Source organism: Podarcis pityusensis, assembly GCF_964106645.2.
Source record: "Podarcis pityusensis genome assembly, chromosome: 7".
In the NCBI taxonomy this organism is placed as follows: domain Eukaryota; kingdom Metazoa; phylum Chordata; class Lepidosauria; order Squamata; family Lacertidae; genus Podarcis; species Podarcis pityusensis.
The window spans coordinates 78,191,221-78,217,799 of NC_138031.1; the positions used below are offsets into that span (position 1 = coordinate 78,191,221).

General features: G+C 44.3%; 1 protein-coding gene across 4 annotated transcripts in view; it reads left to right on the forward strand.

Annotated features, from left to right (window-relative positions):
- The window catches only part of DNAH5 (dynein axonemal heavy chain 5), a 179,334-nt gene that overhangs the window by 69,425 nt on the left and 83,330 nt on the right, over nt 1–26,579 (forward strand). For all 4 annotated transcript variants that reach the window (XM_081014558.1, XM_081014559.1, XM_081014561.1 and 1 more), the window contains 15 exons: nt 658–898; nt 2,475–2,674; nt 2,762–2,915; nt 3,099–3,262; nt 4,172–4,328; nt 5,128–5,340; nt 6,690–6,914; nt 7,699–7,871; nt 10,652–10,830; nt 11,857–12,044; nt 13,390–13,584; nt 15,185–15,319; nt 19,988–20,095; nt 22,582–22,735; nt 25,631–25,777. In XM_081014558.1, the coding sequence (XP_080870684.1) occupies nt 658–898; nt 2,475–2,674; nt 2,762–2,915; nt 3,099–3,262; nt 4,172–4,328; nt 5,128–5,340; nt 6,690–6,914; nt 7,699–7,871; nt 10,652–10,830; nt 11,857–12,044; nt 13,390–13,584; nt 15,185–15,319; nt 19,988–20,095; nt 22,582–22,735; nt 25,631–25,777 (2,633 nt within the window). The remainder of the gene's footprint in view (nt 1–657; nt 899–2,474; nt 2,675–2,761; nt 2,916–3,098; nt 3,263–4,171; nt 4,329–5,127; nt 5,341–6,689; nt 6,915–7,698; nt 7,872–10,651; nt 10,831–11,856; nt 12,045–13,389; nt 13,585–15,184; nt 15,320–19,987; nt 20,096–22,581; nt 22,736–25,630; nt 25,778–26,579) is intronic.

The following is a 26,579-nucleotide window of genomic DNA, read 5'->3' on the forward strand; positions in this document are numbered from 1 at the left end:
ATTGTGCTACCTCTTCTTAAGAGAACCATAAACTGGATTTTCTTATTGGCGGAGGAGGGTGTGGAACCTGGAGCCTTCCAGAGATTATGACTCCCATAATCTCTGACCACTGGCAATGTGACTGGGGCTAATGGGAGCTGGAGTTCCCCTTCCCTTTCCCTGCTATCGATAAAGGGTGCTTCAAGGTGGGCCTTGTGGTATCGGTGCTCCTTACGCAGACACGATTCTTGTGATGTCCCTACCACATTGTTGTCATCAAAATGCTAACCTGCATCCCGCCTCCCATTTAATATGGATTTACTGTTTCCGGGGGGGGGGGGGGGATGCTAAAAAACAACAACCTGTTGCCAGAAACCTCTTTGCCTGTGCTATTTTTGTAGAAAAAGTCCCACTGAATTCAGAGGGATTTATTTCCAGGTAAATGTGTATGGGATTGCAGGCTAGGAAGAATTTGAACCCAGTGGGGTTTACGTCTGAGTCAGTGTTTCTCAAACTTGGGTCTCCAACTGTTTTTGGACTACAACTCCCATCATCCCTGTCCCTGGTCCTCCTAGCTAGGGATGATGGGAGTTGTGGACCATAGTGTTTGAATTGCACTGTGGAAATATTTGAAATCAGGTTAAAATATTGGGTGGTGGTTCTTGTGTGTGCTTCTAGGTGCCGCAAGCTGCCTCGAGCTTTGAAGGAGTGGCAAGCATTTCTGGACCTTAAGAAAACAATTGACGACTTCAATGAATGTTGCCCTTTGCTTGATCTGATGTCCAATAAAGCCATGATGGCGCGTCACTGGAAGCGCATCACCGATCTCACTGATCACAGTTTCGATGTTGAAAATGAGTCGTTCAAACTGAGAAACATCATGGAAGCACCTTTGTTGAAATATAAAGAGGAAATTGAGGTATGAATAATGCTGGCAGTACTGAGATGGGCCCATTAGTAAGTGATATGATGTCTCCAGTATTTAAATTTAGGATCCACCTATTTAATCTTCATGGGACGCGGGTGGCGCTGTGGGCTAAACCACTGAGCCTAGGGCTTGCCGATTAGAAGGTTGGCAGTTCGAATCCCCACGATGGGGTGAGCTCCCGTTGCTCGGACCCTGCTCCTGCCAACCTAGCAGTTCAAAAGCACGTCAAAGTGCAAGTAGATAAATAGGTACCGCTCCAGCGGGAAGGTAAATGGGGTTTCCGTGCGCTGCTCTGGTTCACCAGAAGCGGCTTAGTCATGCTGGCCACATGACCCGGAAAGCTGTACGCCGGCTCCCTTGGCCAATAAAGTGAGATGAGCACCGCAACCCCAGAGTCGTCCATGACTGGAACTAATGGTCAGGGGTCCCTTTACCTTTTTATTTAATCTTCCTTTGCATCCAGTCACAAAGGAAACATTAGCATCTCTGTCAGCAAAGGCTTCTGTATCAGAAGAACGGAAGGTAGGACAGGAAAACTATCTTGTTATATTTAGAATGATACCTGCACTTGTCTTATTCACATGCTCATACATGGTTAGGACCATGAGAGGGAAGAAAGGGCAGAAAGAATTCCTACTCATACCCAGTGTTAAGAAACTTCATGTTAAAAAGGAAGTGGTTCAAGTCAGTGATATTTTTCTAGAAAAAGAGGTGGTGGGACTCATCATGAACACCTCCCGCATTCTCTTAGCAATGGCACCCACCTGAGTTCTGGCTGAGGGAAAAAGCCCCGTTTTAGTTCTTTTTGTAAAACAGTTTGATGTTTGCTTGTGTTTTACAATCAAGCAGTATATACATTTTATTAAATAAAATAAATAAATAAACTGTCTAACCCTGTCCACTAAGGAACTAGTCCTGTTGGAAGAGAGTGAGTCTCTTCAGGAGGGAAGATGCAGGGAACGCCTTCCATTCCTTCCTCCTGATTGCTTATAGCACCTCCATATCTGAATAATTAATCTTTGATTGTTGCCTCCACATTTTGCTTTCTAACTTTCTTTACAGACATTGGATTGACCTACTTTCTAAGAAAAAGAATGCTAAGAGTCTGGGCTAAGCCAAGATTAACTGCATACTGCCAATTCATGCAGAGTTAAGCCACCAACTTCCAGCGTAGTACAATACTTGGTCATTCAGCAGGGACATCAGCTCATTGTCTAAATGGGAACTGCTGCTGCTGAGCACTAATCATGTACGCAGTGCTTTTTCCCCCTAAAAAAATGTTTAGGGGTACTCTCATTTTCCAACTCATATTGAAATACTGCCCCTCAATGAGGCCAAACTCAGATTCACAAAATGTTTAGGGGTATGCGTCTCCCTGCGTTCCCTAGGAAAAAAGCACTGCATGTACCTATTTGCTGTCCACATCAAAGAGCTGAAACAGCCACATGGCCAGGTCTTGGGGGTCTTCTCTGAAGTGATGTTTACAGCCCCTCTAAGTCCTGCGATTTGGGTGATGCTATGACAAGCTGTTAAATTCTATGCAAAAAAATGTTGATTGATTTGATAGGATATCTGCATCAGTGCAGTAAAGGAGAGAGACATTGAACAGAAGCTGAAACAAGTGATTGCAGAGTGGGACAACAAAACATTTACTTTTGCTAACTTTAAAACTCGCGGGGAGCTGCTTTTGAGGGGAGACAGCACTTCCGAAACCATTGCAAGCATGGAGGACAGCTTGATGATTTTGGGTTCCCTAATGAGCAACAGGTAATATGGAAGACTCCTTTTCTCTTCTGATAAGTTATTTATGTGATCATTTTTAATAATCTGTCTAAACACGTGCATTTATTTCAGGTACAACACACCATTCAAAGCTCAAATACAAAAGTGGGTACAGTACCTCTCTAACACTACTGATATCATTGAGAATTGGATGACAGTGCAGAATTTGTGGATATATTTAGAGGCTGTCTTTGTAGGTGGAGACATTGCCAAACAGCTTCCAAAAGTAAGTGCCTTTATTTTGTCTGATGGAATCAGCAGATGTGTTCAGGGCAATTTGAGTATTTAAAATGATTGTCCCTTGCAACATAACACACCTCTGAACATGTGCTTAGTGTGGCCACAAGAGAATAGCATGAGAAGCTAAACTGTTGAAAACCATGGCTCCCTTGTTTGTACCTTAAAACAGGAAGCAAAGCGTTTCTCCAACATTGACAAATCGTGGGTGAAGATTATGACGCGAGCCCACGAAATACCCAATGTGGTCCAGTGCTGTGTTGGAGATGAAACCATGGGACAGCTCCTGCCTCATTTGTTGGATCAGCTGGAAATTTGTCAAAAGTCTCTTACAGGGTGAGGCTGCTTATAGAGAAATCCTTCAGCTCTGGGCAATGTTATGACAGAGGAAATGGAAACCTGCTTATTGCTTGCATTCCACTAGGATTTGCCACTGCTTGCCGTTCCCTTCAGTGGCTGAAAAAGATCAGGCCTGCAACTGTTGATATTATCATGGTCAGAACTAGAAACTGAGGCAATTATGTCGCAGTTAAGAGAAAAAACTTAATTCACTGCAATCTCTGTGAAGCAAGATAGCAGTTGCTTCCGGATGATCTGTTTATTGAACTGTTCAAACAAAGTTTGCAAGGAGATTATATAACACAGACCGATTATCTGAGCTTTAATTCTTGCATGTTTGTGGGGGGACTTGCAATGTTGTATCAAGCAGCTGTTACCCCACACTTTCCACTTCATTTCTTCATCACTTTTCTTACAGCAAAATGCTTGCTGTTTTGTTTTTGTGAAGCAGGGTTGTTGCATAAGAGTGCCAAATCCACTTTAAGTGTACAACCTGCATTTGCCACTATGCAACTGAATCCCACCTGTGTTTCTGTCTGACAGGGAAGGGCTTCCCTTCGCTGTGCTGTCTCAGCCTCCACATCCCTCCTTGCCTGCCTCTTCATCTTCCTGCGGAGTGGCTCTGGCTTTCTCTTGCTATCTCTTCATCATTTAAATTAAGCATGTCTTGGGGATCAGCAGCCTTCATTAGTTCATGTTGCAAATGGTCTGTAATACCAGGCAGCAAGATGAAAGCATTTTAAGTCCCTAGGAGCAAGGTGAGACTCACTGTCTGCCATTAACAGGGAAGTCTATAATGGGTAAGGAGAAGATCTGGGTCTCTAAGAGGCTATGATGAAGTTTGGCAGGCAAAAGCTGTGTTGCACCACTCACCACTACGCTCATTCTGTTTTTGTTCAAATTCAGGTACCTGGAGAAAAAGCGGCTTTCATTTCCACGTTTCTTCTTTGTGTCAGACCCTGCCCTGCTGGAAATCCTGGGCCAGGCTTCAGATTCTCACACAATACAGGCCCACTTGCTCAACGTCTTTGATAACATTAAGTCTGTGAAATTTCATGAAAAGGTTTGCATAACTGGTAACGCAATTCTTAGAAAGGAAGCAGTGGTTATCTGAATTCCTGGGCACCTGCCAGTCCCTTATACACCCTGCCCTAACATCAGAGGACCCAAAACACAGGAAGCCATCTTGGAACCTAATGAAAGCACTTACCTGGCTGCTCAGGTCTCACCTGTGTTCTCACTCCTGTGTTGAGCTTAGGGTAGAAAAAGGGGATTGGCTTTTCAGGCCATGCAGAGCAGAAAACAGCTCTGACTGATTTTTATTTCCTTTTGAATAAAGGACCCATCCCTTCTACTCCTCTTCCCATCCCATAAAGCTGGAATGGATGCTGTTACATGCCACCCCAATCTCCACGAAATATATATTATAAATTATTGTTGTTAGTATTACAGTCGTACCTTGGAAGTCAAACGGAATCCGTTCTGGAAGTCCATTCGACTTCCAAAACCAAAGTGCGGCTTCCGATTGGCTGCAGGAAGCTCCTGCAGCCAATCAGAAGCCGCGCCAGATGTTCGGCTTCTGTAAATCATCAGAAAAACGGAACACTCACTTCTGGGTTTCGATCATTCAGGAGCCGATTTCTTCAGAAGCCAAGGCATTTGAGATCCAAGGTACGACTGTGGTGTTGTTGTTGCTGCTGCTGCTGCTGTTGTTGTTCCTTTTCTTCTTCTTCTTCTTCTTCTTCTTCTTCTTCTTCTTCTTCTTCTTCTTCTTCTTCTTCTTCTTTCAACAACACCAGGAAGGGTACATTGGCTATCCCTGGTTCAGTGCAACTTTGTCACACAAGACGTATAATTTTCAGGTTTATGATCGGATCCTTTCAATCTCCTCTCGGGAAGGTGAGACAATTGAGCTGGAAAAGCCCATCATGGCAGAAGGTAATGTGGAGGTGTGGCTCAATTCCCTCTTAAAGGAGTCCCAGGGCTCTTTACATCTCGTGATTCGGCAGGCAGCTGCAAGCATCCAGGAAGCGGACTTCCAACTAATTGACTTTCTTTCTTCCTACCCCGCCCAGGCAAGTTTCTAATCCCCACCCCCCCCAACAAAAAACAGTTATGGGATGATGGTTCCACTTTTTCCAAGGATTACACTTGATATAAAGAGCAAAGTATATTGCTGTGTATGTAAATAGAAGCTGTCTCTGGCACAGGAAGTCCTAGACTTGCCAGAAAGGCTCTCAGATATTTACTTCTCAAACACCCACTCTAGTGGTCATTTAGGATGTTTACTCTGGTAGCTCTAAAAACTTAAGGTTTTGTACTTTAAGATATTTTTTTGTTACTTGTTGTTTTCTGCCCTGAGTTCCTTTGCGAGGTAGGGAGGGATATACATTTAATAATAGAAATAGATAAGTAATAATAAAACTCATGCTAGTTAATAATAAAACTCAGCACAGATTCTCTGCCAAATGGGCTTCAGACTTTGGTAAACAAGTTATGTACTTTTCAGGGTTTCTCTGTCAGTAAACAGTTGTCCACTCACTCTTCATTCATAAATCAACCCCTTTCAAGGTCAGGGGCTTGGAGAATTATTCATAACAGCTCCATATACAGTATGTGTGTGTTTCTCTCTCTCTCACACAAAATTATTCCTAGAAAATCCTCTCATTAGCCAGCCTCAGAGTTCAAGCCAAAGACCCATTTTGATCATTGGAGTGGATTTCTGTAAAACCATCAGATCCCAGCTGGCAAATGTGATGATTGACTTGCCAAAATACAAAAACAAGGAATTGGAACAGCTGTAAGAGGGAAAAGAAACCCAAGTTGTCCATTGGTTTCCATGACTGGCCCTCTTCCTATCACAGAGGAGTGGCCTTTACTCCTACCTTGTAGTGTGACCTTTTGCTTTCAGAGTTGCTTTTTTGACCGTTTACCTTATTTTTTCCAAACATAGAGGCAGAATAGGGATCACGGGTTGGGCCACCTCCTTGCAAGCTGATGGCGGGTGTCCTTCCTGGGACAGTAGCTTGCTCCTTTGCTGCCCCTCACACTCCTGCCTTTTCAGAAGCTTTTGTAGTGGTGGAGTCTGTGTGAAGCCCTCACCAAGCCTGCCAAGGAAGAGTTTCAGAATGCGCTTCTCCACAAGAAGAAGCGTTTTCTGAAGCCCCCTTTCTGTCTGATAGCAAAGCCAGGTGGCAGAATGATGTACCACTGCTAAAGTCTCCCTTACCTGGGTTGCTTCTGTGGCGGCGGCGAGAAGGGCAGGACAATTGCGGGAGCCCTGCCTTTTCCATTTCCACTGCCTGAGGCAGCTGCCTCACCCTGTGTCATGTGTGGGCTGGCTCTGTCGATCAGCAGAAATGGCTTTTTGAAGAACCTGACTTGAACTCTACATAACTTTTCTGGAAAAAAAATTTCCCCTAAGGTTGGCTTGTTGGGAATTCAAATGATCTGGACCAGAGACGCTGAAGAAGCTTTGACCAACGCAAAGTACGACAAGAAAATAATGCCAAAAACGAACCAGTTTTTCTTGGACCTCTTGAATACTCTGATAGATATGACGACAAAGGACCTGAGCCCCATAGAACGCATAAAATATGAGACACTGATCACAATTCATGTGCATCAACGGGATATATTTGACGACCTGGTAAAATTACTTTTTATGCATTGAAAATAACTAGGGGGGAAAAGTAGAAGTATGCTCAATAGGGAATGTACATTAAATCCATTCAGTAAATATAATCCACTAGGGCAAAAATATATTTTTGGTGCTGTCCTAGCAGACCAGTTGTGAACGTGTTTTCATCACTGCTTTAGCTTATGGTTCATATGTAAGGCTTTGCAGTCTTGTATTATCAGGGACGCAGGTGGCGCTGTGGTTTAAACCACAGAGCCTAGGGCTTGCCGATCAGAAGGTCGGAGGTTTGAATCCCCACAACGGGGTGAGCTCCCGTTGTTCAGTCCCTGCTCCTGCCAACCTAGCAGTTCGAAAGCACATCAGAGTGCAAGTAGATAATTAGGTACCGCTGCGGCAGGAAGGTAAACGGCGTTTCCGTGCGCTGCTCTGGTTCGCCAGAAGCAGCTTAGTCATGCTGGCCACATGACCCGGAAGCTGTCTGTGGACAACCACTGGCTCCCTCGGCCTATAGAACGAGATGAGCGTGCAACCCCAGAGTCGTCCGCGACTGGACCTAACGGTCAGGGGTACCTTTACCTTATTATCAAATCTGCCTCTTGTTGTGCTCAGTTTGTCACTGCCCATGCAATCTTGCTCTCAGTGAGATGTTACCATCTCAAGGCTTTTTCTACAGTTGGCATTCAACTGGCCTCCCTCTCCCTTACACACACTCGACTCAGTTGCCAAGTCTGCCAGATTCCTTCTCAGAAACTCTGTTTATAAAGCCTATGGCAACATGGTCTCTTGTTCCTAGTGCCGTATGCATATCAAGAACCCCACAGACTTTGAGTGGCTGAAGCAATGCAGATTTTATTTCAATGAAGATGCGGACAAGATGATGATTAACATCACGGATGTGGCCTTCACGTATCAGAATGAATTTCTGGGCTGCACAGACAGGCTTGTCATCACCCCTCTCACAGACAGGTGAGAGATACTTCTGTCCTTCCTCCTGCTTGAAGGATTAGGTGCTCTGTATGCCAATGTCATTCTCCAGCATATTATTTCGGAGTCTCATTCCATCTTACTTTAGTGGAGCATTAACTGCGAGGGTTTGTGCAAGGTTTTGAAATCAAGACAGAGAAGAGATTTTCCCTTATAATTCATGACATTTTTATATATTAAAAAAGAAGTACCAGTACATTCACATTCACCTTCAATAAAAGATAAAGAGGCCTTGTTTCACTCTGGAATGCCAATATATGGTGGTTGTCTTTAGCATATTTCTAGAAAGAAGAGGGGTTTGGATTCCAGATTCCAAGTGTCCAATTGCGGGATCCATTTCAGATTGAAACTCAGACCATCTAGAGTTTACCACAATGCACAATACAACAGGGACTAATGACCAAAACCACTACAGACTCTGGGTTGTGTTTCTGAAGCCCAGTGGGTATCGTGGGAATTAGTCTGGCTGTTCTGAATTAAAACCAGAAGAGATTTGGGTGTGTTTGCTAATCACTATGCGTTTTCTTAGTGCTTGACTACAGTAATTTAAAAATGGAAACTTGTTGCTGACACATTTATTTTATCTTTAAATTTATTAAATGTGCCTTTGGTCTTCTCACCCAAGATAGCTAATAATAAAATATAAAGTAAAAATCAAGACACTAGCAGGTTAGTAGAACATCAATAGTATTAATACTATGTCTTCTGTGAAGCTAACGTTTTCTGTAGTCACTGCTTTTTGCACTAGAATAGATGTTAAAAATAAACCCAGTAAAAGAGGGCACAATCTAACTCCCCTCCCTGCCTGCATGTTAGCTTTTGGATTTCTTAGGTATTATACCTTGTAATTTCTCATTATTCTGGCTTTTCATTGTGTGTAACTGAGTTGCATGTAACTGAGGCCTGGCAACCACAGCCAGTCAAATCAAACATTGCTTGAGGACCCCAGTGGCTCAGGTGGGCCTTTCAGCAGCCTGACCTGACTATTCTGTCCCTGTTAGGGCAGGCCTACCTATGAGGTGAGGCAGCTGCCTCAGGCGGCAAGGTCACAGAGGCAGGAGATCTCAATGTCGATCTTCGTTCCCCATCACCACTTGTTCCTGATGTCAATCTTCCCTAACTCACTTCTTCAGTGGCAGGCAGGGGTGTAGGAAGGGGGGACGGTGTGGGCGGCCCGCCCCAGGTGTCTTCCGTGAGGGGGTGACAAAAAGGCACACCACGGGGAGCTGGCTCCACCACCCCCATGTGTGGTGGATGGCGCCCCCGCACAGCTCGCCCCACACTCCCAGGTGCACGGCATGGCTGCCGCTCCGGGTACCCATGCAGCTAACTGGACAAGGGTTGCGCTGGTCGGTTGAGAAGGCGGTAGATTGTTGGGGGAGAAGTCTTTGGGGCTGCCACAAATCACACTTCTTGGCTGTTGGATGAACAGATGGTTCCCAACTCCTGCCTTGGGACCAAGGAGAGGGGAGGAGTTTGCCCTCTGGAACATAGCTGTCAACTTACAGATTTGAAAATAAGGGACCAGCAGCCTCGAAAATAAGGGATCAGCAGCCAAAATAAGGGATTTTCCAAGCACAGGTATGTTCAACTTCTGAGCCCCTCCAAGCCAAAGGCAGAAAGCCCAGCCAGCAGCCAAACAAAGCCTCAAGCAGTGGTTCCCACAGCGCAGCAACCCGGCAAAGGGGATGCAGCAAGGAAAGCCACCGTCACCTCTCCGCTGGGAAGCGCTGAGCAAAGGCGAGTCCCCAGGCAACGCAGCCAATTTGATCGGCACAAGGCATGCAAGCTCCACCCCCCAGTCGTTCTTAGACTTCTTATCGGGTGAGCAGTGCAGCCAAGCAACACAGTTGGGGCCTCCCTCCTCCCTGGCCGGCAGGGAGGGAAGGAGAGGAGCTGCTTCCTTTGAAACCTGGGAAATTTAAGGGACATCATCAATAAGGGACAGCAGCGGGACACAGCACTGGGATAAGGGACTTTCCCGCCAAATAAGGGACGGTTGACAGCTATGCTCTGGAATCCTTTCTGCTCAGCCTGGACAGAGCCCATAGCAAAGAGAGGCAACAGATCCCCGGGAACAGATCCCCGGGAGGGGGCAAAAAAAGCCCTTGATTCCCGAACTTATTTTGCATCCAGAGGCTCTCTCTCTCCAGGACGCAGTGAGTGGATGTGGGCTGGATCAGTACTTTAGATGTGGGTGAGAAAGAAAGACGAAGGAAGAGGAGGAGTTTGTTTTGTTTTGCCCGGGGAACAGAGGGTGCCAGCATGGAGGAAGGCAGCGAGAAGGGACTTGGGTAGGTGGGCAGGGAAATGGAAGAGCGGGGGCCTCGGCCTTCGTATTCCCAGCGACTCCATTCCGCCGGAGACAGGGCACTCTTTCTGGCGCTGGGCAGGGTCTCCAAAGAGACCACGTGCAACCCTAAATGCCGGGCGCATTTAGGGTGATGCTGCCTCTTTGCCTTTCAAGTGGTGAAATGTCTTGGGCTGGCCCCACTTCTCCCCTTTGGGCCTGCAGATGGCTATCTTAGTGTTGGGCAGGCAGCTGTGCCACTTTTAAATGGGAGCCAAGCTCAGTTTGCATCTGCAGTGGCCACCCATCATTTTAATTCAGCCAAAATGCAGTGTAGCAGTCCATAGATCTATGAAACACAATGGATTGTATTGGGGGGTGTGCTGAGAGCCCCTTGCAATCCAGCACCAGCCCTGCTTTTAAGACTTCCAACTGGGCACAATAAGCACAAATTGCGCTCCTTTTCTTGCAGGTGTTACATCACGTTGGCGCAAGCCTTAGGCATGAGCATGGGGGGAGCGCCAGCAGGTCCCGCAGGAACTGGCAAAACAGAAACGACAAAAGACATGGGGAGATGCCTTGGAAAATACGTTGTGGTCTTCAATTGCTCTGACCAGATGGATTTTCGAGGACTGGGGAGAATCTTTAAAGGTCAGGATGATTTCTGCTAGAGACACCATGACCTTTGATAAAACGCAGTGTTCACATTCAAGTTAGGACATACCACATGCATGTTATATTTGCTCTTGGGTGTGGAAGAACAGGCATGCAAGCTCCATCCCCCAGTCGTTCTTAGACTCCTTATTGGGTGAGCAGTGCAGCCAAGCAACACAGTTGGGGCCTCTCTCCTCCCTGGCCGGCAGGCATTTTCAAAGGTACGATTTACCACGCACTTAAAATTTCTAACACTATGGCCTTCTCAATTCCTGTTGCATTATGTTTCTTCAGCTCACAAAACTTCTTACCAAATCATTTGTATGTAGGATGATAGATATTTGTGTGAGTAGAATCCTACTTGTACAAGGCAATAAAATACTGGCTGCCAAGGACTGCTCCCAGGATGTTTCCGAGCACAATTCAAAGTGTTGGTGCTGACCTTCAAATCCCTAAATGGCCTCTGCCCAGTATACCTGAAGGGGCATCTCCACCCCTGTCATTCAGCCCGGACACTGAGGTCCAGCTCCGAGGGCCTTTTGGCGGTTCCCTCACTTCGAGAAGCGAGGTTATAGTGAACCAGGCAGAGGGCCTTCTTGGTAGTGGTGCCTGCCCTGTGGAATACCCCTTCATCAGTTGTAAAGGAAATGAACAACTACCTGACGTTTAGAAGACATCTGAAGGCAGCTCTGTTTAGGGAAGTTTTTAATGTTTTATATTTTATTGCTTTTTATTATTAATATTCTGTTGGGAGCTGCCCAGAGTGGCTGGGGAAACCCAGCCAAATGGGCGGGGTATAAATAATAAATTACTATTATTATTTTTATTACTACTATTACTACTATATATAATATTATATTATCTGAAGTTGTGTTCCATTCTTGAGTGTGCATTCATTAGAACTCGCTTTGAGTTAATGTATTTTTCCCCTCTTGAAAGCATTCAAAGTGTCCTTTATCTCTAAATCTTGTAAAATGACCACAACATTGGCTGCTTTATCATAGGGCTTTGCTTTGATTTCAGGTCTTGCTCAGTCTGGATCCTGGGGTTGCTTTGACGAGTTTAACCGCATTGACTTACCCGTGTTGTCCGTTGCCGCACAGCAAATTGCAATTGTTCTGACATGCAAGAAGGAGCGCAAGAAGAGCTTCATTTTTACAGATGGAGACAGTGTGGAAATGAATCCCGAATTCGGACTCTTTCTGACAATGGTAAGCACTCTGAAGATTTTGATAAGCGATAGTTGTCAGTTCAGGGAAACTTCAGAATTCGCATTCTGTGTCAGAGTTGAACTTTGCTCAGAAGTTACATCCCTGAACAAGAAGCCATTTGCCTATATACCATGGAAGAATGAGGGCTCACTGACCTGTTGGTGAGAGGAAGATACCGTTGTACCTTGGAAGTCTAATGGAATCTGTTCCAGATGTCTGTTCGACTTCCAGAACATTCTGAAACCAAAGCGCGACTTCCGGTTGGCTGCAGCCAATAGGAAGCCGTGGAAGCGCTGTCGGACATTTGGGTTCCAAAGAACGTTTACAAACCGGACCTCTCACTTCCGGGTTTGCGGCGTTCCGGGACCAAAACGTCCGAGTACCAAGGCGTTTGGGATCCAAGGTACAACTGTATTGTGTATTTCCTTAATTGTGCTGTGCTGCTCATTCACTCAGTTTTTCAGTGCAAGTGATTCAAACGCTGTCAAGGAAGTGCTTTGGTGAGCCAGCAGTAGGGAATCTCTGGCTCACATTTTTTGAATTAGGCTCGGCCAGGGAGGTGATTTTCCGAAAACACCTCCACCTGCCTCATACCTGATATTACATAAGACATGTCTGGGATCATCTAAGGAACTTCCTAGGTGGAATCTAGACACATATAGAAAACGCTGAAAATGCTTTAAAAATACAACATTTTGAAAAATATATTGAATTTGCCATAAGTTCACCATCGCCATCTAGTGTCACATTTGTATGTTGTTGTTGTTTAGTCATTTAGTCGTGTCCGACTCTTTGTGACCCCATGGACCAGAGCACGCCAGGCACTCCTGTCTTCCACTGCCTCCTGCAGTTTGATAAAACTCATGCTGGTAGCTTCGAGAACACTATCCAACCACCTCATCCTCTGTTGTCCCCTTCTCCTTGTGCCCTCCATCTTTCCCAACAGCAGGGTCTTTTCCAGGGAGTCTTCTCTTCTCATGAGGTGGTCATAGTATTGGAGTCTCAGCTTCAGGATCTGTCCTTCCAGTGAGCACTCAGGGCTGATTTCCTTAAGAATGGATAGGTTTGTTCTTCTTGCAGTCCATGGGACTCTCAAGAGTCTCCTTTGTATAATCACATTTGTATAATGCACCTAATGTGCATTATAATATAATGCACCTAATGTGCATTATAATATAATATAATGCACCTAATGTGCATTATACATTTGTATAATGTACCTAAAACACACTTAAAACAGACTGAGTCCGTGGTGCAGCCAATGGGGCTTGCTCTCAGGTTGAGGATGATGTGAATAGCCGCCATAGTAGTAGTCTGATTGATAACTAATGATCTGATAAACCAGAACCCAGGGTATGCGGGCCGTCAAGAGCTGCCTGAAAACCTGAAGATCAACTTCCGTTCGGTGGCAATGATGGTTCCGGACAGGCAGATCATCATCCGTGTCAAGCTAGCTAGCTGCGGCTTCATTGATAACATTGTGCTTGCGAGGAAGTTCTTTACCCTGTACAAACTCTGCGAGGAACAATTATCTAAGCAGGTAGGCGTAGTCATGCGCTATGGAAAGCTTCATTCTACCAATAAAGCTGAAGAACCAGTAGCCTTTCTAAATGTTGTGGTCCGCAAAGTAGATGATGCCGTTGGTTGGCTGGCTGATTTCTTCTTCTTCTTTTAACATTAGGGTAAAAAATAAGATTACTTAAATCATTGCATTTTTGCAAAAAAACACACCAAAATCTTACCTTGTCATCTTTGATCAAATTGAACAGGATAGGATTATTTGAGGATATTAAGGATGGGAGAGCAGAAACCAAGAAATAGAAGCTGCCTCTGGATATGAATCACTGAACAGATAGATAGTAATCATATTACAGCCAGTACTGCATAAGGACATACTGTAGGAGATAATCTGCTGTTTAATCTTGGTAGTGCTATAGAACATCCACGAGATGTTTCCTTTTGGGTTATCTTGATGTTCAAGCAATAGTACATCAATGAATTATTTTTTTTACTCCAACTGAAAATGAACCGAAGCTGTGGCAGGAAGGGATTTTAAATAGATGTTGAGAGATGTGATCCTTTGAGGCTTAAAATTTGTGTGTGTATGTGTGTGCAATAGTGTACTAGTGTAAAAAAGAAGGGAGCACAAGACCCTGTTTTGTGGAAGATTTTTATTCTTAAAAAAAGTTTTGTTGCACAAAAGAGTTGAATATGTTTCCCACCTTCCGCAGGAATGTTCTTTTAATAAAAAGTGGGTAAAAAAATCCACAGTGCTTCTGCATGCCTCTAGGGGGGGAAAAGCACAATAATAAAATATGAAAACTCAAAAAAGAAATCATTTTCTTCTGGGAAGGCTTTATTTGTTGCTTTAATTGTTTTTCTTGCTATAGCACTGGTGCATTTCATTCATCCAGAAGAAAAAGAACCCCCACCCAACTGAAATGCTTCACTTACTTAAAAAAAATATTACTTGCTTTTGAATTCATGCTCACTGGGCAACCCTAAGCCAGCCACTGTCTGTCAGCTTAATGCTTGTTTGTGAATATAGAATGGCTTATTCTCCTTGAATACATGTGTAATAAATGGTAAAATTAGGGCAAGAAGTGTTCTTGAGGGATACAAAAATCTCCTTGGAGAAGCTTCCTAATATGAGGTATTTCTTGCTTCTTCCCTGCCCTGATCTTCTGCTGCCATTGGCACCATTTTTTACAGCCAATTTTTCTTTCTCTGTTTGACCTTACCCACTTTGTGGTGAATGTGAAGATGTCATGCATGGCATTATGCAGTCAGGCAGTCATTCAGATTTGGCTATTGGGCTATGTCATGATGATGTAACAAAGGACAAATGAAGCCAGTTGCTCAATGTTTAAAAGGGAAATAGTGGGTCCTCATCCTCAGTGGGAGTCAATTGCACTTCATAATAGACTGAAGTGTCATGACAGTAGTTATGGTGTGGTGTTAAATCATCTCCTTCATCTTCCTTTTCGATGGAGATTTCTGAAACGAGGATTGCATGCTCAGAAGCAAACCTAAGAACAAAGCTGTCATTTACTCTTTGCAAATTTCGGGCCCCGGATTATAGAGTGATCTGTCATTGGTGCAAAGGTGTGCCTTTCTAAAAACTTTTGACCTGTTCTCAGGTACATTATGACTTTGGACTGAGGAATATATTGTCAGTGTTGCGGACCTTGGGAGCTGCCAAAAGGTCAAACCCTGATGACACGGAATCCACTATCGTCATGCGCGTGTTGAGAGACATGAATCTTTCTAAGCTGGTAAGTTTGCCATAGATGTACCTGTGCGCTAAAAATGTTTTGGAGGTCTTTCATCAGGTGACCCAATCCTCAAAGATTAATTTCTTAAAATTATAGAATTGTAGAGCTGGAAGGGATCCTGTGTGCCATCTAGCCAAACTCCTACCATGCAAGAATCTCAACGCATGGCCCCCATCCAATTTGAAACCATACTGGACCCTGCTTAGCTTTGCAAGTGTGCTATCAGATACATTGCAGTACCACTAGTGGAGCAAGACTGGGTATCAGCTGTTGCTGGTGTTTGGTATGCCCTACCTCCCTGACATTTCTGGAGCCACCTTGGGCTGGAAACTGGCAAGTGATTCTGGGAATGAGCACCAGGAATTTTAGGGCTTCTTGGATATGGACCAACCTGGTGGAGAGAGGCTATGGTAGTATGGGAAGCCAGACATCCAGAGGTACAGTGGTACCTTGGTTTAAGAACAGCTTAGTTTATGAACGGGACGCGGGTGGCGCTGTGGGTTAAACCACAGAGCCTAGGACTTGCCAATCAGAAGATCGGCAGTTTGACTCCCCGCGACGGGGTGAGCTCCCGTTGCCCTGTCCCTGCTCCTGCCAACCTAGCAGTTCAAAAGCATGTCAAAGTGCAAGTAGATAAATAGGTACTGCTCTGGCGGGAAGGTAAACGGCGTTTCTGTGCGCTGCTCTGGTTTGCCAGAAGCGGCTTAGTCATGCTAGCCACATGACCCAGAAGCTGTATGCCGGCTCCCTCAGCCAATAAAGCGAGATGAGCACCGCAACCCCAGAGTCGGCCACGACTGGATCTAATGGTCAGGGGTCCCTTTACCTTTACCTAGTTTATGAACAGCTTGGATTAAGAACACTGCAAACCCAGAAGTAGGTGTTTTGGTTTGTGAACCTTGCCTTGGAAGCAGAACATGTTGAGTGTGTTCCATTCGTAAATTGAGTCCCCTGCTGCTACGGGAAAGTACACCTTGGTTTAAGAACGCTTTGGTTTAAGAACGACTTCCGGAACGGATTAAGTTCATAAACCAAGGTACCACTGTATTTAAAGCCAGCTAGAAATGATTTTTTTATATGAAAGAGAATTGTAAACATTTGAAAACGTTTGTAGGCTTGAATTGAAATGTTTCGTAATGTAAATATAAGGAACTGATTTACCGATAATAAGGTGAAACATTATAATTTGATAAGGGGTAAATAAGTGATTATAGAAATGCAAAGAATATGGAAAGGTATGTGGAAGTCAGAAAGAGGGAGGGAAGGAGGTCGATGCTCTTACAGAGTAATATATTAAGTTATAGAATTATGTAACAAAATGTGAATATGATTTAAGTGGAAAATCCAATAAAAATTATTTAAAAGAAGAAGAAGAAAGAAATGAGAGAGTGGGAAGAAGGAGGAGAGGAGGGCCAGAGCCAAGAGGAGAGTTGGAGGGAGCAGAGTCAGGCAGTAAAAAAGACAGGATAAGAGAAATGGAGTGGGAAGGCTGGAGTCAACAGTTATGGAGAAGAGAAGTTGCAAAGGGACAGAAGACAGGAAGGGAAGGAGAATCGAGGCTGGAGAACAACAGGGCCACCCAAAGGAGGAGGAGGAGGAGATTGTCCTTGGAAACATGGACCAGGGCTGTGGACATGGTCACCTCTCACCTTCCTCAGAGAAACAGAAGCCCCAAGCTTCTGAAAAGGACCCCCAGACGCTGGTGATGGCAGTTAAGGAATAAGGGGATCTTTGTGGACTCATTCAAGGTTATGGAACTGGAAGGAGAGGAGAGCTCCCTAAAAAATGCTAGGAAATACTGTTGTACCTTGGGCTATGGTGGGAACATAGAGAAGTCCTTTAGCACTGGGGATTACAGAGGAAAGAAAGCTCGTTTGCCTGTTTGACACAATGTGCACTCTCATGAGTTGCTGGAAAGGACTTTGAAGTGCTGCTCTTCCCAGAAGCCAAGGAAGGGCTTTCTCTGTTATGAAATGCTATTTCCAGGGAAGTTGGTCTGGTGCCCACTCACTGTCCCCCTGGTGCCAGGTGAAAAAGGTCTTCTGACTTCTGCAAGCCTTTCAAAAGGATGGCTTGAGTTTTGAGGCTTTATTCCATTTCTGCAATTTTATTCAGGGTTCCCTCCCCCCCTCCCTTGGCCTTGCGGCTTTTGATAACATTGTTTTCAAGGCATATTTTATGTTTTATTGTTAATATGCTTATTTGTGCTAGTTGCCTTGGTAGTAGCAATTCTGCAGGCGGCATAGCAAGTGAGTGAATGAATACATTGTGCAAATTCAGTCTTTTGGTCTGTTGGAAAGCTGAATGGAGAAATAGGTTGGAATAATCAATGCAGCAAGCTTTTCTTAGGCAATTCCTTTGTCTTAATTTGTGCTTCCAAAATAACTTATGTAACAGCTGGCTACTTATCCTCTGATTTGCTTAAGCAGCTGTGAGTATTAAACCCATTGTTCTATCGATGAAGAAGTATTTTTCTATCTTTTCTAGACTTCTTTCCCTTTCCCTTCCTCCTTCGCTGCCACCAAATGGCAGCTCCTGAAATTCAGTTTTTCGCTCACAATACACCCATCCTTGTGTCCGTGTTGGTGTTGTCAATGAGATGAGTGACAGCCGATAGAATATGTTTTGAGAAAGAGTGCAAAGTGCTGGTTCTAAGTGTTACAGATATAAATATGTATTTATATCATTTGTACCCTGCCCTCCCTCCCTCCCTCCCTCCCTCCCCCCTCTCTCTCTCACACAGAGTTCCAATCCTTAGGCTTACAATCCTAAAGACAGCACAAAAGGAAAAAGGAACAAGGAGGGAGGAGGGGGTGTAGAAATAATGGAGACGACACGGGAGTTGATGATGGAAGTGAGCTGTGTAGGAGCAAGCTAGCTTTGAGCTACGCAGTCTTTTTATTAGCAAGATATGCAAAACCAGCAAGATACATTCAGGGCTTTGCCCTTTGTTGTTTAGTCGTTTAGTCGTGTCCGACTCTTCGTGGACCAGAGCACGCCAGGCACTTCTGTCTTCCACTGCCTCCCGCAGTTTGGTCAAACTCATGCTGGTAGCTTCGAGAACACTGTCCAGCCATCTCATCCTCTGTTGTCCCCTTCTCCTTGTGCCCTCCATCTTTCCCAACATCAGGGTCTTTTCTAGGGAGTCTTCTCTTCTCATGAGGTGGCCAAAGTACTGGAGCCTCAGCTTCAGGGTCTGTCCTTCCAGTGAGCACTCAGGGCTGATTTCCTTCAGAATGGATAGGCTTGATCTTCTTGCAGTCCATGGGATTCTCAAGAGTCTCCTCTAGCACCATAATTCAAAAGCATGCTTTGCCCTTTACACTTATCCAATCCCGAGCCCCCTGGGTGTTGCCTAGTTATCTACGCAACTTGCTCCACTATGTCATGTTTCCATTGCAGGGGAAAATACCTTTGCAAAGGAGGTAAAGGTCAGGGCATGGAACACTTCTGAGGAGACCAAAGGTCAAGGAGTGGGCATGGGGGCTAGACAAGCTGTGGCTTGTCTTATGCTGCAGGGGAGGGTGTGCCCTCACCCTGAGAGCCATCCCTACAGGGGGGAATTCTGAAAGTTAAACAGCAGTTCTTATAATGACCAGCTGGAATGGAAACAGGGCAAAGGCAGGAGGCACCGAATGGAACTGGTCTTGTGGCAGGGCTAATAATAATAATAATAATAATAATAATATTTACACCCCACACATCTGGCTGAGTTTCCCCAGCCACTCTGGGCGGCTCCCAATCAAATGTTAAAAACAGTACAGCATTAAATATTAAAAACTTCCCTAAACAGGGCTGCCTTCAGATGTCTTTTAAAGACAGGATAGCTGCTTATTTTCTTCACATCTGAAGGGAGGGTATTCCACAAGGTGGGCGTCACTACAGATAAGGCCCTCTGTCTGGTTCCCTGTAACCTCACTTCTCGCAATGAGGGAACCGCTAGAAGGCCTTCGGCGCTGGATCTCAGTGTCTGGGCTGAATGATGGGGGTGGAGATGCTCCTCCAGGTATACAGGACCGAGGCCGTTTAGGGCTTTAAAGGTCAGCACCAACACTTTGAATTGTGCCGGGAAACGTACTGGGAGCCAATGCAGATCTCTCAGGACCGGTGTTATGTGGTCCCGGCGGCCACTCCCAGTCACCAGTCTAGCTGCCTCATTCTGGATTAATAGCAGTTTCCAGGTCACCTTCAAAGGTAGCCCCACGTAGAGTGCATTGCAGTAGTCCAAGCGGGAGATAATGATGAAATGAGACAACCTGATGAAGTGTCTGCTTCCAGGTGACAGCCGAGCTAGATGAGGCCTGATGCAGCAAGACCTTACAGTAATAGGGTTGCTGTATCACAAGCTTCCAGACCTCTTCATTTAGTGCCTCTGGATGCCGTCATTTTCAGATATTTCCTTTACCTTGTCTGCTTTATTTTTTCTTGCACCGTCCTTCCTCTTGCCTATCAATGTCCTCCCCTTTCCCCCCTCTCCAGGCTGCTTAGACTGGAAACTGTGTCTTATCTTTGCCAATATGTTAGGCATATTGGTGAGTTGACGCTTTCCTGTGCTGTACAGAATAGTGGATTTGGCAACACATTATTGTTAAGGATCTTAATGAAGCTAAGCATTGCGTTACAGAAAGCAATACCTTTTCTATTGACATTTCTGTGTTGCTTTGGCAGATCGATGAAGACGAGCCCTTATTTCTGAGTCTGATTGAAGACCTTTTCCCAAGTATTCAACTTGACAAGGCAGGCTATCCGGAGCTCGAAGCTGCTATTAGCAAACAGGTAATGATTACAAATGTTTTCATACTGCATCTTCAGCTGGACAAAAGACTTTGGCTCAATGAATGAATCCCTTGGGAGGGGAAAATTTTTAATTCCCAACACAAAAAAATTAAATTGAGTGGGTGCTTTGTTGAAAGCATGAATAAAAATCCCAGGAGGTGTTTTCTTTACTTTGGATTAAGGTAAAGGTAAAGGGACCCCTGACCATTAGGTCCAGTCGTGACCGACTCTGGGGTTGCGCTGCTCATCTCGCTTTACTGGCCGAGGGTGCCGGCGTACAGCTTCTGGGCCATGTGGCCAGCATGACTAAGCCGCTTCTGGCGAACCAGAGCAGCGCACGGAAATGCCGTTTACCTTCCCGCTGGAGCGGTACCTATTTATCTCCTTGCACTTTGATGTGCTTTCGAACTGCTAGGTTGGCAGGAGCAGGGACCGAGCAATGGGAGCTCACCCTGTCGCGGGGATTTGAACGGCTGACCTTCTGATCGGCAGGTCCTAGGCTCTGTGGTTTAACCCACAGCGCCACCCATGTCCCTTCCCTTTGGATTATAAATGAATATTCAAAATGGGCTATGTTTGAGGACATGCACACACAGACACAGTCTCTTTCTTCCTCTCCCCTGATCACACATACAGTCTCTCACACTCGTACACAACATCATGCTAGAAAAGGTGAAAGTAGCATGCTCTTGCCCCTAGGAATGCCAGAGAATTCTGATGGTAGTGGGAGCAGAAATGTCTGATGTTCGCTTATTTATCCCAGGTCCAAAATGGGCATGAGTCCAACAAATATGAGTATTTGTTGTTGTTGCTTTACATGCACAAACAATACGTAATTGATTACATCCCTCTTCTATTTGCATTGTGTCTCCTTTGCACGGAAATGAACGGAGTGGAAGAATTTAATGATGATGTAATTATGTGATTACTTACATTGGGCCAGTTATTCAAATTTGCCGCAGCAGACAGCGAGTCTAATAGCATAGCTCTGAATGCAAGGCAAGCTGTGGTGGAATGGAAACGGTGTTGCTTGGGATAAAAGAAGGCAAATGGAAAAGGATGCCGTTTTACATCCCTACTTGCACCTCATGCGTACCACATTTTTCTTTCCGCACTGCTTAGTGAAGAGATTCAAGTGTTGCAAGATCGTATTTTGTATCAGGGTCTGAAACGTCTAATTGTTATTTAACTCCGAGTAGGCTTGCTAAGATATATACGGCTGAATCAGATAAGTGCTGGAGATGCAAAGAGGTCGAGGGAATGTTCTTTCACATGTGGTGAACTTGTAAAAGGCTAAAAGAGTATTGGGAAATACCGTATTTTTTGCTCTATAAGACTCACTTTTCCCTCCTAAAAAGTAAGGGGAAATGTGTGTGTGTCTTATGGAGCGAATGCAGGCTGCGCAGCTATCAGAACAGCGAGGGATTGCTGCTTTCACTGCGCGGCGATCCCTCTTGCTGTTCTGGCTTCTGAGATTCAGAATATATTTTTTCTTGTTTTCCTCCTCCAAAAACTAGGTGTGTCTTGTGGTCTGGTGTGTCTTATAGAGCGAAAAATACGGCAATCCATAATGAATTAAATAAAATGTTTAAAAGTACTTCCCCCAAAAAATCCAGAGTCCTTTTTGTTCGGGATAATTCAGACTGAAATTCCCATGTGTCATAAAAGGTTATTTATGTATGCCAATACAGCGGCCCCTGTTTTGTTAGCTCAAAAATGGAAAATGAGCAAAAGAAGAAGAATGGCAACTTAAGCTGACAGAATATGTGCAGCTTGCAGACTTAACATATAGAATAAGAGAACAAGGACAACACATGCTTAGAGAAGATTGGAAAATGTTTATTGAATATATGGGAAAAAACTGTGTACATTTGAAAACGTTGGCACCATTAAGATAAATTCAACAATGTACATAAGTTTTGATGGATGTAATATTGAATGGTTTAGTTTATGTGAAATACACAGGGATTTATGATATGCAAAATGAACCAAGTTAAGAGAAGAAGGGAAGTCATTCATATTTTAAGGATGCTTGAATGAGTATCCTAAATTCCAAAACAGAAAATGTAATAAAAAATTATACAAAAAAGAGAGAAACTTATAATTAAGGCTGCAATCCTGTCCTCACCAACTGAGGGTTTCCTGGTTTGGCAGAAGCCCTGCCTACTGGGCCAGCATATTTGCCAGTGGGACTGCCTGGATATGGCGATGGAACTCTCTGCTGGTGTAGATAAACCCTACTGGTCAAGATAAAGTGGCAGAATGGCTAAAAAAAGGGCTGAGTCATGGACAGGATAGGAGCAGCAGAGGGGGAGACACACGCTTCTGCCAGATCTGCTACCAGACTCTAGTGATGGTGTAACTTTTCAGCATCTCTGCATCTGACACAAAGAGTTTCCCTCTCATTGAATTCAATGGAAATGTCTGCCAATGAGCTGCGTAGATGGAGCAATCAGTCACGATATGATTCTTGGTGATCACGACAGGTTGAAGAGGCTGGCTTAATTAACCACCCCCCGTGGAGACTGAAAGTTATCCAGCTGTTTGAGACGCAAAGGGTGAGGCATGGCATGATGGCTCTGGGTCCCAGTGGTGCAGGGAAAACAACATGCATCCACACACTGATGAAATCTATGACAGGTATGCAAAACACGCTTGATCAGTAAAACGATGCCTTTTTTAAGGATGTAACTGTGGTAACATTGGGTTAGCCTGAAGAGGTACATGTTGGATCTCAGTGTTCAAAGGACCCAGTCTTACTCAACTAAAACATATTGCATCTTGAGACCCCAAGCCAGCCCTCCATGAAATAACTACACACAGACACAGAATTAAGGTAACATTAAGGCCACAACTTTATTGATTGCAAATTAAATGTGAGTGGTATTGGCATAGGCATTGGCTGAAGACTATAATAGACTACTGCCCCAGTTGACAGAGTCTATGTAGGTAAACCCATTGGGGCAGCAACATCGGGGTTTTGCCCGACAGAAGCTTACTGCGAGGTTCCTGTGATCCCGGCATGACCCTAGCCCATCAAGGGGACTTCGGACGAGATCCGGGACCCCCAGATTCCTTTAACGGAATACCTTTTTATCATTGAGGGGCAGGTGATGACCACACCTCCCCTCCACACACAAAATTAAGCCAATGCCTAACCGCCAAACCTGGAAAGTTGTGACGATTGCTAAGGGGGTAGCAAAAAACCAAGTGGCCAGTGCCAATTTGCCAAATGGATAAAAATTCCTACCCGGCCCCTGTCCCAAGACAGGCGACTCACACATAGTCCAAAGCAAGGCTGAGAACCTACACTAAGGGCGGGAGGGCGGGTGTTCAGCAGTGGCAATCAAGTGCCTAGGACACTCTTGCACTGATGCTTATATAATTCCTTAACCACCCCCACCCCTTTCCTGATTGGCTGTGACCCGTGATACCTATTTAGAGAAATGAAACTTAGACCTAGAAACGAAACCTACTTAGTCAGGGGTGTGTCCAGGGGCCCAGTCACAAGAAGGATCATCTTCTGAGGACGATCCCATTTTTAAACAGTGTGGAGACAGATTCTGAAGATGCTGAGTTTTCTTTGTTTTGGGGAATTGTGATGACATGGTGGTGACAGACGGTGTCAGAAGAGAGTTACTATGGTAGCAGCAGAATCTAAACAGATCGTTGTTACTAAGGATTTTGTGGTAACCAGAGAGTGCCTGCGAACTTTTGCATTGTGGGATACCAGTATTTTTTCTTTAAAAATGCCAGATTTCAAATATAATAGTTTTCCCATCGGCGAACTACCAGTAAATAGTCAGTGATGGATGTTAGCGCCTACCTAAATGTCTGGTTTTGGATAGGTTGGTTTAGCAAATTCTGAGATGAGTTAGACGGTATGTTAAATTCAAAGGATGTTAATCCAATTGAATATAATGAATGGGAAAGACTATGGACAAAAAATTATAAATTGTACAGCATGTTATCTAATAAGAGAGAACTATATGAAAATGCATCACAGGTGGTACCTGGCACCAGAAAGGCTGGCAAAAATGAATAAAACATATAATAATAAGTGCTGGAGATGTAAGAAGCAAAAAGGAGCCTTCTACCATTTGTGGTGGACATGCCCCGAAATTAGGAAATTTTGGAGCATGATCCACAAAGAAATAAAGAAAATACTAAGAATATCATATAGTAAAAGGCTAGAGGCATTCCTTTTAGGAATTTTAAATGATGAAATTCCAAAAGACAAAACAAAATTTTTCTTATACACGACGTCTGCAGCAAGAATCCTGGTGGCGAAGTATTGGAAAGGGAATCAGTTACCCACTAGGGGAGAGTGGTTATGTAAGCTTTCAGAATATTTAGAATTAGCCAAATTGACAGACATAATATAATAAGACAAAAACCAAAAAGTGAAGTAAAAAAAGAATGGGAGTGCCTAAATGAATACCTTAAAAGTCAAGGTTCGAGGACAGAAATCTGGCTGAGTCTGGAATAACCTTGTGAAGTGAAAGGATAAGAAGTAGGGATTTATATCTAGATGCTAGGATAGAGATGATGAGGAAAACAGGAAAACAAGAAGACACAATGAGAGATAAAGGAGGTGCTGTGGGATTGGTGGAAGTCAATGTTTGTTTTTCTTTTTAGTGTTTATATTATTAACTTGCAAGATATGGAATTTTTTTGTTTTTTGAATGTTGGTTTTTGTGTTTTATGTATTTCCCCCCCGATTTGTTGGTGTTGTGTGGAAAATACTAATAAAATTTATAATAATAAAAACAACAACAACAAAGGATGTTAATCTTGGGGAGAGGAAAGGATGGCAATGTACTGTTGATGTACAGTTTCCCTCAGGGCCACCTCTGTGGGTAGCTAGGGTGGCCAATAAAACAATGGGCACATGCTCATTACTGGGAAAGTGATGCTTTTCCCTATGGAAGACTCCTCTCCCCAAAAGAAGAACTCAGAATCTGTGATGAGGCCTGCAAGAGATAAACTCTGGGGTGGAAAGCAGAAGGAAAGGGAAGAGACTTAGCTAGGCACATAGGCAAACCACTGGTTCATTTAGATCAATATTCTCTACACTGGTGGGCAGCAGTGCTCCTGTATTTCAGAAATCAGTATTAAGTACAGTATATAGGCGATACACTTAAAAGCCTGAGCATATAAATGCAGGCTTTTAAGTTAACATACCGATTCAGGGTGTAAACCTAACTTTTGGAAGCCAGCATAATTTGTGCCGGCTTAAGCTAAAATGACATAAAGTGTGCTAGATTCTCTGTTCAGGAGTGAGGCTCTGGCCACCTGTGCCAGCCCAGGCCTGGAAGAGAGAAAACAAGCCTTTAAAATAGAGTTTGACTTACACCATTCTTTTTGCCAGCGTAAGTTTTGCCAGGTCACATGATTGAGCTGAAGGGAGTTACAATCCAGTGTAATGCTATTCTATGGTACCTGAAATCTTCTTCTTCTTCTTCTTCTTCTTCTTCTTCTTCTTCCTCTTCCTCTTCCTCTTCCTCTTCCTCTTCCATTTTGAAACTTCTACAGACTGTGGGCAGCCTCATCGTGAAATGAGAATGAATCCGAAGGCCATCACTGCACCACAGATGTTTGGACGCCTCGATGTCGCAACCAATGACTGGACAGATGGGATTTTTTCCACTCTTTGGAGGAAAACTTTGAGAGCTAAGAAAGGTACTTAAAACCTCAGTGCTTTTAAAGATGAATGGGAACCTTTTACAAAGTATTTAAAGATGCAAGAAAGTGAATTGGACTACTTGGCAGGTTTTGAATAAACACTCACAAACTTTTTATTGATAACAACCAGTTAGATAAATGAAGGATATATACAATTTTGTAACATGCAGAGAATTACATTTATAGAGAAACCAGAGATTGGAACTGAGGGAAGTCAGGGTGGGGTGGGGAGGGTGGGTTGTTTTATGGGAGGGAGGGGGAGGGAGAAAAATGGGGGGGGGGGAATTAAGGATGATATGTTTCAAGATAATATGTTTTGTTTAAATTCCTAATAAAAATATTATTAAAAAACAAAACAAAAACCTCAGTGCTGAACTTTAAATCAGAGACCAGGTAATCTGCACACTCTAGTTGTTGCTCAACTACAGTTTCTCTCCACCTTGGCTGTTGGGCCATTCTGGCTGCAGTTGATGGGAGCTGGAGTCCAGTACATGTGGAGGGCTAAGGGTTCCCCACATCCCACCCTTGAGGAAGACCATCAGCTACTCGTACCAACATAAGAAGAGTCTGCTGGATCCGGCCAATGGCTCCTGAAGCCCAGCATCCTGTTCTCACAGGGGCCAAGGGGCCGGTGGGAAACCAGCGAGCAGGAACTGAGCACAAGAGCTCTCTCTGCTCCTGTGGCTTCCGGTGGTTGGTGTTCAGAAGCATAACTACCGTGACTAGTACCCACTGGTGGCCTTCTCATGATTTGTCCAGTCCTCTTTTAAGTTACTGTATTTTTTGCTCTATAAGAAGC